The following is an 11888-nucleotide window of genomic DNA, read 5'->3' on the forward strand; positions in this document are numbered from 1 at the left end:
CCAGAGAAGCCGTATGTTTCACACACCATGCGCGTCAAGTAGTCCCTGCACACGACGTAAATGATATCTCCCCCGCGGTAAGACCGGAACGCGGGCGACCGGATGAGGGATCCATGGGCCGCGTCGTATATGGATATCCGCCTCATTGCCAATGCGCCAAATGACGCCCTTTTGAGAAACTAAAGACCATAAACGACGTCTTGCCAAGATTGCGAAGACTTGGCCGAAAAGACCGTGTCCTGCGGTTAGCCATGGGGCCTTAATATCTCGCCGTCAAAATACAAGAACATAAGCTACCCGGTGCAACAAGGAGACGCCAAAGCTTGACGAGACCAGAGGGTTTGATTGAAAAAACGAAAGCCCTCGAAATCTTACCCACCATGAGGTTTGCCCAGAGTTATTCTCAACCGGCCACGAAAGTGCGGAAAGGAGGGACGTGGAGTTTCTGCACCCGAGCTCATTTGAGCTCGGGTGAACAGTAAAATCGAAAAAAATTCAAAAAATTCCAATTTTTTTTTGAGAGAAACATTGACAAAAGTTTTAAGTGCTTGCAAAAATTCGTCATGAAATCACATTTCTAGAAGGCGTGGCAAAAAAAACAAAATCGGTACTCTGAAAATGCTACTTTCAAAAGCATTTTGGAGCCTGAATTTTTTTTTGCCACGCCTTACAGGAATGTGATTTCATGATGAATTTTTGCAAGCACTTAGAACTTTTGTCAATGTTTCTTCCAAAATTTTTTTGGAATTTTTTGAATTTTTTTCGATTTTTTTTCGATTTTACTGTTCACCGAGCTCAAATGAGCTCGGGAGCAGAAAGGCACTTTCGGGAAAGGAGCTTTACATACATATAAGACTTTGAAAATCTAGACTTTTTCTTTCCAAACACTATTGTCAACTCTTAGACAAAATCTTTGCAAGTTGCAACCTCCATGTGGCAAAAGCCTTGGACGTGAAGGCAGAGGAAACCGTGTGGACCTGTCACCTGTGGAGTAGTAGGACCAGGGAGGGAACTTTAACCCAAACACCACGGAGATTTCCAGGAACCACACAACAGGACCTAGACCCCTCCTCTGCTCTCCCGATTCCCCTCCCGATTTCATCCCCAATCCTGCGCGAGACGGCGGCAATTCGACCCTGAGACAATCAATCCCAGCGGCCCAATCGAAGCAGCACCATCGTCAACCTCGAGAGGCGATTCGACCGATCTCGCGCGCGGAGGCGGAGGTAGCGATGAAGAAGATCTTCGGCGCCAAGAAGAGCCAGGACCCGCCGCCGTCCATCCAGGACGCCACCGACCGGGTACGCATCTCATCTTATCTTCGCTTTGATTCCTCGATTTTCAGCTAGCTAGCTAGGGTTGGATTCGATCCCCTGCTCATCGAATGAATCCATGGATGGGCTGGATGGCAGATATACAAGCGGGGGGACACGGTGGACGAGAAGATCAAGAAGCTGGACGCGGAGCTGGCGCGCTACAAGGAGCAGATCAAGAAGACCAGGCCGGGACCCGCGCAGGAGGCCGTCAAGGCGCGCGCCATGAGGATCCTCAAGCAGCGCAAGATGTATGCACCAGTATCCCAACCTGCTTGCTACAAACCCCAACCCCACCCCCCATCTTCATTTATTTCTTTTTCTCTGCTCAACTAGTGGATGATAATGATGAAAACTAGCAGCTGCTCAACTGATGTTGACATGCAATTTCTAGGAGATGTGGCCACCATTACATGTCAAGATGGCAAGCCTGCATTTGCAAAACAGTTTCAGAATGTTTTCTTTCTCACCTAACAGACCACACCTGAAACATATACCAAACCAGTTTTTATTATAAAACAATTTTAGGATGTTCCACCCTCTCTTATCTTCTTACTAATCATTCAGTCAATAGCTTCCTCTGCTCCGCGTCGACGGGCTCCATGAATGAGTGATCATCATCGGTTGCCAGGCAGCGCCAAACGCTGTCAAGGGAATCTCCAATATGCTCTGTTATATAAAAACTTATAAGAGTTGCACTGGTAGTTGCGGGGATATCCGCATTCGTTATGTTTGCTTTCCTGGGTCAGGGACAGCTAAAAAGGAATATTGCATTAACAATGAGGCTGCACTACCAATGCTTGCCTAAAATGTCAACTAAAATACATGGTTAGCCAGACCTACCACTCTCTTGTGGTCGTCCATGGGCAGTACCAATATTGTTGACAAGTCATCTTCTGAAAGGCTAGCTGAGAAGGCATAGCTGAATCTATTTGACGTGCTTTCGTACACCTTTAGGTTTTCTTTCCTTCTTTACAAATCACAATACGTCATCTTTGTGTAGTTTCAGAATTTCCTCCTAGGTAGGTTGTGTCCTGTTCTTAACATGGATAAGGCAGAAGTGGAGTGCTATTTGTTCTCCATGATTATCCTGTACCATTTAATCATTCCTTTTGTGGCAGGAGCCTATATTAGTAGTGCTCTAATCTTTATACTCCATATGCTTCCCTACAGGTATGAAGGTCAGCGTGACATGCTGTACAACCAAACTTATAATCTTGACCAAGTTGCTTTCGCATCGGAGGGAATTAAAGATGCTCAACAAACTGTATGCTGCCTTCTTACTATCAGGTTTAATGATAGATTCTGATTCTGGCTCTCAAACTTATGTGAATTGTTTTTCATTTAACAGATGACTGCAATGAAAGCTGCCAATAAAGAGCTGAAAGGGATGATGAAGACTGTCAGGATTGAAGATATAGATGTATGCAACACCCTGTTGTGTACCAGATTCATTATTTGCTTGCTTAATTTATCCTGTCTATTTTTGTTTTAATTACATCTGAATCCATACTTTTTTTAATAATCATCCGCAGAGCATGCAAGACGAGATGATGGATCTTATGGATGTGAGCAATGAAATACAAGAAACTCTTGGTAGAAGCTACAATGTCCCAGATGATATTGATGAGGAGGAACTTATGGGGGGTATGGCTCTTATTCTGTAGTTGGTTATTCTCAGATAATTCAAAAGCTTACTTGGCCAACTAGTTTTCCTTGCAGTGGTTACCAGCTGGGAACCACTCTTCAGTAAAAGTTTTGTAGTTGAATTTGATTCAGTACACTCTCCATTTTATATTGGTCTTAGGTTTCATCTGAAACAATTTTTTTGGCCCTTTTGTTGCAAGACTGGTTTTGCGTCATGCATGTGTTAATTTACAGACAAGAAGGTTCTCTGTTTGCTGTTCTCATTTTGTATGTTGGAAAATGCAGAGCTTGATGCTTTGGAAGCCGATATGGACTTTGAGTCGAATTCAGTCCCATCGTACCTCCAACCAGACAAGGAGACCGATCTTGATTCTGAGCTTAACCTACCTGCTGCACCAAGTGGTCATGCAGCAGTCCCAGCGAACCGGCAGCAGGTATGTCAATTGCAAGACTGACTAGTTCAGTTTCTGTTCACATTGATTCTGATGTTGATACCCCTAGGAAAAAATCGATGGTTCATGTCATTTCCCATGCAATCACAGTGTTTGAAGTTGTAAACGGGTTCCTTTTATCTTATGACATGATCTAATCTGACAGGCTAGATGCTTGAGATCATTATGAATATATTGCTGAACTCATAACTCTTGTATTTTGGGGTCAACTTCATGATGCATGCATATGTTGTTGGTATGAACAATTTGTGCTTATAATAGCTTGAGCTTAATAGTAAAAGAAACTCACAGAAGGAGAACATGCAAACCATTTTCATGCCAAACATGTGGTATGTGATGGATTTCATCATGAACTTCGAAGTGTCCGTTGAACATCTCGGATGGCACATACTTCAATTTTCTTGATCCCCCCTGATTGTAATGTCAACACTTGTCAACCATTATACTAATTTGCTCTGCTTACTTTTGTCTGTTGGTGCAGGAGGATGAACTTGGACTGCCTACCGTGCCGCACGCATCAATTCGTACCTGAAAGTAACAAAAAAGCTATGGTGTAGGTTTTGATCTCGTTGTAAATGGTCGGCACTTTGTTTATGCATGGACACATTCATTGTATCTTGCATCATATACCACTGCAATTCGTTGAACGATGGAATGTCTCTTTCCCTTTGTGTTGGAACAATAGTGTGTGATAAAGGGAGTGTTCTCTATACGGTTGTACATCCTGTTGTTAGTATGTCTCTGCTGAGTTGAATTGGTATCTGCTTTTCTGATAATGAAATTATGGGACGTTGCTAGCTCTTGTATTGTCTGTCACGGCTTTTCCTATCATCTCATCTCATCCTTCGTTAAGTTTGTATTAGGCATCAAGAAAAAGAAGGTTGTATCTTTGTTCCATGAAAATCTTGTTACAAGTGCCTGAAATTAAGTGTAGTAGTAAATTACCTATTGCTCCATCCTAAGGACAAGGACTACATATGCTCCATCCTACCTAAGGGCAAGGACTACATATGTGTGCCCTACAATCCTCCGTAAGCTCTTTTACCTAGTACTGTTGTACTTCTCTTGTTTTATGCACCTATATCTGTGTGTTACATTCATTTGTTCTGTTTACCCATCGAACACTTGATCATTGTGATTGTTCCTGCTTGGTACAAGGTATTCTACTTTGATACCCAGAGAACAATAAAGCGGGATGACATGATAACGTGTCAGTTTTGGATTCCAGTTTTTCACCTTCAGGTTCATGGGAGCAATAATAAGGAAAAAGGACCACATACTCCTGCCCTACAACCCTCTGTAAGTGCTTTTACTTAGTATATTGCGGTACTTGCTCTTTCTTTATGCACCTATCTCCAATGTGCTTACATTCATTTCGTTCCGTTTATGCATTGTGATTGTTCCTGCTTGGTCCAAGATATTTGATCTTGATTCCCATATGGAATAAATAAAGCAGGACTACATTTATGTTCGTGGGAGCAATAGTAGATAAAAAGGGACAAATATTATGACACATTTCAAGTACCCTGCAGACAACAGCCAAAAGAAAGTGTCACATGTGGATACTATGTCTACAGTATAGTCTTTAACAAATATAAGCAACCCGCAAACCAACTTCTATTTATGCATTGTAAGAAATCAGCAAGCGAACAAACAGAGAAATATCAGGACGCACCCTTGCGGGGAAAACCACGGGCGCACAACAGTGATCTTTGTTGTATCAGGATAGTCTACAAATATATAGACTTACAATGAGTCGTCAACTCATCCTGTGTGGCATGTCATGTCATATGGCATACAAGAGGTATATATAGGTGGTGTATGAGTGACTTGAGTAAAAAAAGTCAGAAATTTGAATCGACCTCTGCTTCGATAGACCCTGGTTTCTCACTAGGATTCAGACCTTGTGTCAACATGCATCCCTTGCTGTAATGTAAGTGCACTGAAAGGCACGGTAGTTGAACTAGAAGATGGCTGGATGAGTGTTTGGTATGCCTCCTGCATGGTTGGCCTTCCTTGGGGAGAAGATTCCAAACAAGATAAGGCCAGCTTGATGAGCAGAGCTAAGCTATTCTCTTCAGTTGATATTGGTGCCGTTGGCCGTTGGTCCAGAATATCTTTCACCATCATTGATTGTTCGCCGTTAGAAAGACTACCATCTAATAAATCCCTTGGATGCTTGCCCATCACTAGCTCTAACACAACCACCCCAAAGCTATAAACATCACATTTCTCTGTCACAACAGATGTGTATGATAGTTCTGCACAGAAGTGTTGATAATATTAGAATTAGGAATAAATGGATAGAGACGAATGCTTCTGATGTGAGAAACAAGAATATTCTAGTACATACCAGGAGCGATGTAGCCATACGTTCCTGCTAGTGCACTCCAGTTTGATGAATCGGGCTTAAGAATCCTTGCCGTGCCAAAATCCGAGACAAAAGCCTTAAAGGATGTATCAAGTAAAATGTTGTTGCTTGTGATATCTCGATGGATTATAGGTGGACTGCATTCGTGGTGCAAATAAGATATTGCTTGAGCCACATCTATTGCAAGAGCAATTCTCTTCGTCCAATCTAATTCCTTTGCTACCTCCTGATTTTCCAATATTCCGTGGAGGCTTCCCTGCTGAATGTAGTCATAGACGAGAAATTTATATGTTGGATGGGAGCAGAATCCATACATTTTGACGATGCTTCGTTGTCGGATCTGTGTTAAGATTTCCATTTCACTACAAAATCTACTTTCATCATCCAACTCTTTTTCGGTCTGATGAAGCTTCTTCACAGCAACTAGCTGCCCATCTTGGAGCTGTGCCTTATAGACTTTCCCGTATCCTCCTGTTCCAATGATGTACTTATCATCGAAGTCTTCTGTTGCCCTTACAATATCGTCAAATGCTAATCTTCCATCAAAATTCCAAACAGAGAATAGGTCCCTTGCTTCAGCGGTGACGCTTTCCTGTGGTTTTCTCTTCTTACGAGTAAGTATTATTATGATAACAATTGCAGCAATAATGCCAAAACCCATCACAAGAACAATTGGCAAAAGAAAACCAGGTATCTTCCCTTTTTGGTGAGCAGCTACTTGGGTTGAACAACAAGGTGGCAGGCCAGAGAGGTTACCACACAGACCTTTATTGGGAAGAAACCAACTTGCTGAAGCGTTTTGGAGTTGCCTGACTGTTGGGACTGGTCCTTCCAAGTAATTGTAGGACACATCAAGCGTTGAAAGGCTCACCATGCTTGCAAAGGAGGATGGAATGCTGCCAGTGAACTGATTATGTGATAAATTCAAAAATTCTAGCATCTCCAACTTCCCAAGTTTCTGCGGCAACAGACCACTTAGGTTATTGTTGCTCACATCTAACAGGATCTGCAGGCCTGCTAAATTTCCAATCGAACCAGGCAGACTTCCACTGAAGTTGTTGTTGTTGATCTTCAAGGACTCTAGTTTTGTGCAGGCCCCTAGTTCCTCAGGTATTAACCCACTCAGTATGTTCCCAGATATATCAATGTATTCAAGATTGCTTAGCTTTTCTATCTGTGTTGGTATGGATCCAAATAATTGGTTCGATGATAAGTTCAGTCTATATAGGTTTGCTAAAGTGCAGATTTCTTGTGGAATCTCACCAATGAGATGATTGGAATCTGAGTCTTAGTTCTACTAGGTTGGACAATTTAGAAAGTACCGGGGGTATGGAACCCGTGATCATATTTTGTGCTAGATGTAGTACTGTTAGTTGGGTACATGCACCTATATTTGGTGAGATATGTCCAGAGAATCTGTTTGATGCCAAATTCATCTTTATGAGTTGTGGATACACACCAAAATGCTGAGATATATCTCCTGTTAGCTGGTTCGCCTGAAGCAGAAGTCGAACCAAACTCGTACAAGTCTTTAAACTACTTGGAATGGGGCCAATGAACATATTAGAAAAGACAATGAGGTATTGAAGTCTGCCACCTAAGCATATATTTGCGGGTAAAGGTCCTGAAAGTGAGTTGAGAGCCAGCTCAAGTACAACAAGGCTGATGAGATCTCCGAACTCTTGAGGAAGAGAACCTGATAATTTGTTATCATACATTTTCATTTTTTGTATGCTTTGCAACTTCCCAAAAGTTTTTGGTATTGACCCCGAAATTTGGTTGTGATAAAAGTTTAAATCTTCGAGGTTCATAAGATTGCCAATCTCCTGGGGGATGGAACCTGTTATCTGATTTTCAAAGAGGTGTAGTAGTACTAGTTTGGTTATATTTCCTAAGCTACCAGGAATAGATCCAGATATTTGGTTGTTCGACAAGTCTAGAAGTTGGAGATTCAGTAAGTTGCCCAATTCTAAAGGTATTGGGCCTGAAATTTGATTTGTATAGAGAGAAAGTTCATTGAGCATAGTGAGCTTGCCTAGTTCTGGGGGTATTGAACCTGTTATTTGATTCCTGTAGAGGTCAAGTTGGTTTAGCATAGTGAGGTTACCTATTTCTGGGTGTATTGGACCTGTGATTTGATTTTCAAAGAGAAAAAGTTGGTTCATCTTAGTGAGATTGGTTATGGAAATTGGAATTGGACCTGAAAAATCATTTGAATTAAGCTGAAGAATTTGTAAATGGGCTAGCCTACCTAGTTCTTGGGGTATAGGCCCTGAAAGTTGATTACGAAACAAGTACAAAATATTTAGCTGGGTCAGGTTTCCAAGGGTTTTTGGTATCAAACCGCTTAAGGTGCTGTTGCTTAGCTGTAGAAGTTGTAGGTTGACAAGCCTTCCAATCTCCTCAGGAATAGGACCTGATACCATGTTTTGGTCAATGATAAGATCATTTAACATTGTTAGGTTGCCCAAAGACGCAGGAATATGTCCTGTGAGTCTGTTAAATGAGAGCTCAAGCACCCTCAGACTTTGCAGGCCACCAATCTCATAGGGAATTTTCCATGTGAGCTGGTTGTAGGGAAGGTAGAGTTCCAAAAGTGATGACAGGCAGCTGATACTAGCGGGTAGTGCACCATGGAGACTGTTATTGCTGAGGTCAATATATGTGAGGAATGGAAGAGCTGAGAAGTTGAGCTCACCAAGCTGGCCCCTGATGCCAGCATCCGGCAGGGAGATGTCGGTAACTACCCTGGGCATGCGGCTGCCATGGCGAACAGCTGTGCACACAATGCCCGTCCAGTTGCAGGGGGTGGTGTTTTCCTGCCAAGAGCTCATCTGCACCGGTGGGCTCGCAAGTGTAGCTTTCCAGTGGAGGAGGGCCATGCGTTGAGACCTCAGTGAGATCCCTCCATGCCACACCGCATGTGCTTCTTCCACGAGAAATAGGCAGGGCATGAGCAGTAGGCAGAGGTACAACACAGGTTGCATTTTGCTGCCTAGTGTTTGCATCTGGAATTCGGGAATGTGTTTTCTTGGGGAAGTGATTCAGGACACACTCTGTTGATGGGTATTTAACCAGTGTGTCGTCCATGGTCATGAGGTCTTCAGTCAACTCGCAACAGCTGAGTGGGAGCTTCTTTTTTCTTGGAAAGGAATTGAGTGGATGACTCTTTTTCGGTGTCTGCCACCATCTCTTCGTCGTTGCTGCTGGGCGGCCTGTTATTTTGAAGGCATGGATAGGAAGGGTACCGACAGCGGACGCGTACATACTGATCATATATTTACCAAATTTCCTCCGTCTACAACTTATGCACCGAATGGACTTGCGATTCAGTTAACATCGTGGCAGAGATTTTATTTGATGTTATATTGTGTGATTAGTTTGATAGTATTTCTTGTTTATTTGATCATGTAACTTGTAACTGCTTCAGTTATGTGTCTTGAGCTATTCTCTAAAATGTTTTGCTTTTTGCTTCTCAGCTTGGGGTATAGAAAAAAAGATTTAGCCCAAGTGGTGGCACAACACAACGGTTAACCGTGGGAGAATTCCGTGCTGGGATTACATATATAGAAATAAAGAAGTCTTTTTGGAAGTCACGTGTCTTAGCAAAAAGAGGTAGTGGCTGTAACCTGTGGAATTCAAGGCCTGTACAATAAAGCAGCATCATGACCACACTGACTGAAGAAAAGTTCAAAGCTCGGTGGGTTTATTCGGTAAAATTCCACTACTAGTGCTTTCTGTAAATGTTGGTTGCCGTGTAAGATCCAACACACCAGGTATGCCCCCCTTTGTAATTCACTTTGGTAGCTCATAGTAGTGATGTGCGTAGATATGTACAGTAACACATAGCAGAAACAGCAGTGAGCACAGTAAGTTTGAGCTGGACTCAAAATTATTGGTACTAGCTAAGTGCCTCATGCCTCGTTGCTAGGAACAAATATTACGGTTGCACATCCTGTTCTTGGCAGATCCACGGTTGCACTAGCCGAGTTGAATTTTGAGGTGAATTGCCATCTACTTTTATGATACTAAAAAAGATTATGGCATGAAGAAATAAGAAGGTTTTATCTTTGTTGCATGCTAGCCTCCCCAACCAATACATAAACTAATTGATAAAATGTGGGATATATCGAATTCTAAAAGTAAAATATTGGTTACCTTCTGATTCTTGTGGAAAATTCTTTACGTGCAGAAATATATAGAGCCACCGGTGGACGCGCCAGCCAGGCAGAAAATTCTGAGTGACCATATCTTGCAGGTGGTCGAAAGTAGTCATGGAGACTGACCAACTCCAATGGACTTTGGGCTTTGCGGCCGCTCTGGTGGAGCAAGAAGAACGAGAACTCATGATACCTTCTGTTGTGGTGTCCTCGAGGTCAACAGTAACGCCACCCCTGCTCGCCGTCACCGCCGCGTGCGAGTCCAGATCTGTGCTTCCCTGCCGGTGGCAATTGGGAGAAGAATCTGCACAACCTACAATTTCCCCTATCATCTTATAAATACATGGGAGGAGGGCAAAACAGCGACATGTCCCCTGAGAATTGTGCCGGTAACAGGGCGATGCGTGGAGTTCTAGCACGAGAAACAAGGGCAGGCAATCCATTGTAACAACTCTGGCATATGTGTTATTTGCGAGGGTAACAACTCTGGCATTCTTGTTTCAACGCTGGACGCAAAGGATATATTTCGTTATTTGCGAGTGTTACGACGTCAATCGCCTGCGGGCATGTCCAGCGGCCCAGCCCATTGAGCGGAAGTATTCCCAGTGGTTTTCAGAAGCTTTGAGATATTTTTCTTCTTCTTTGTGTTCTTTACCCGATCTTTAACCGGATTTCTATTTCTCCTTTTTTTTTTCTACTTTGGTTTCTTTTTATTCTTAGTTTTCTTTTCTTCCCATTTACTTTTCCTATTGAGGTGACACGTTTACTAGTTTTCTGTTTTCCTTCCAGTTTTTTTACCTTTTCTATTTATGTTTCTTTTTTATTTTCTTCTCTTTTATGTTTTCATAATTACAAAAATTTCAATAAAAATGTTCAAAATTTTGAAAATATTTCACATTTTAAGAAAAGTTAAAGTCTTTAAGAAAAAGTTCAAGTTTTTAAAACTATTTTTTGTTTTATAAAAATATCGGAATCTTGAAAAAAGTAACCATTTCAAGAAATTTTCAGAAAAAGATAACAGCTTTCAGAAATTGTTCGAGATGTCGAAAATTGTTAGCAGTTTTTGAAAAAAAATCGCTGTATAACATAAAATAATTACTGTGTGATTAAAAATTTGTTGACCATTTATTAAAAAAGGTTAATTGTACACAAATAAAATGTTGATCATATATTAAATAATTCTACAGTGTGTATTTTGTAAAATTGTTCACCATATGTTAGGAAACGTTCATTTCATATAAATAAAATGTTCATCATATTACTAATTAATTTTTCGTGTGTATTTTTCAAATGTAATTTTAAAATTGTTCAGGTTTTCAAAACTTGCTTAGAATTTCGAATTTTAATTTGCATTGTTTTTGTTCAGGATTTCATAAAATGTTCATTAACATTAACATTTGTTCATGTTTCAAAAAAATCACTCTTTAAAATATAATTATAAGAAGTCTCATTAAAAAAATAGAATTTGGAGTTCGCAACTATTAAAAAAAAGTTCTTTCGGACAAAACAGAACCCACCACGCTATCTCGTTTTAAAAAAATGCTGAAGCGTGAAATCAGTAATTGAGGAGTACTCGTTTCAAAGATCACTTCTATCTCCCCAGGTTACGACAAGTGGCGTGATGCATGTGTGCTACTTGTCGCAACCTGGGATTTCCCCCTTTTTTTCATAGACCCATTTATTCAAAATGATTTATCACTTAAACCGTGCGTCCAAATCTCGAACCATTGTCACCTTTGGATTCCTCGCGTCGAAATCTACAACTTCCGCTGATTGATGCCACGGATGGAGAAAACTGTTGATTTTTGCTGGCTTTCTGCTGATTTTTGATAGATTAAGCATTTATTTTAGGGACAGGAAGGTAATTTGGAGGACGGAGGCGGGCAGGGCCATAAAGATCAGCTCCCGCACGCCACCTGTTCGATGAAATGCCCACAACGCGGCC

At 41.5% G+C, this 11888-nt stretch overlaps 1 protein-coding gene and 1 pseudogene across 1 annotated transcript; one reads left to right on the top strand and one right to left on the bottom strand.

The window, feature by feature from the left end:
- Nucleotides 1-1015: 1015 nt before the first annotated feature.
- Nucleotides 1016-4122, top strand: LOC123102866 (vacuolar protein sorting-associated protein 60.1). The gene is made up of 7 exons (XM_044524328.1): nt 1016-1301; nt 1413-1564; nt 2487-2580; nt 2665-2736; nt 2849-2960; nt 3246-3394; nt 3894-4122. The coding sequence occupies exons 1-7, from the start codon at nt 1233-1235 to the stop codon at nt 3942-3944; spliced, it is 699 nt and encodes a 232-aa protein (XP_044380263.1). The 5' UTR covers nt 1016-1232; the 3' UTR covers nt 3945-4122.
- Nucleotides 4123-4897: 775 nt separating this feature from the next.
- Nucleotides 4898-8798, bottom strand: LOC123102843 (probable leucine-rich repeat receptor-like protein kinase At1g35710; annotated as a pseudogene).
- Nucleotides 8799-11888: the final 3090 nt, after the last annotated feature.

The sequence above is a fragment of the Triticum aestivum genome, chromosome 1B (assembly GCF_018294505.1).
Source record: "Triticum aestivum cultivar Chinese Spring chromosome 1B, IWGSC CS RefSeq v2.1, whole genome shotgun sequence".
In the NCBI taxonomy this organism is placed as follows: Eukaryota; Viridiplantae; Streptophyta; class Magnoliopsida; order Poales; family Poaceae; genus Triticum; species Triticum aestivum.

Excerpts from the sequence above, each read along its gene's own strand:
- LOC123102866 (XM_044524328.1), top strand. The coding sequence starts at position 1,233 with ATGAAGAAGATCTTCGGCGCCAAGAAGAGCCAGGACCCGCCGCCGTCC. Across the intron at positions 2,581-2,664 it reads TTAAAGATGCTCAACAAACT|ATGACTGCAATGAAAGCTGC; the intron begins GTATGCTGCCTT and ends TTCATTTAACAG. Across the intron at positions 2,961-3,245 it reads TGAGGAGGAACTTATGGGGG|AGCTTGATGCTTTGGAAGCC; the intron begins GTATGGCTCTTA and ends TGGAAAATGCAG.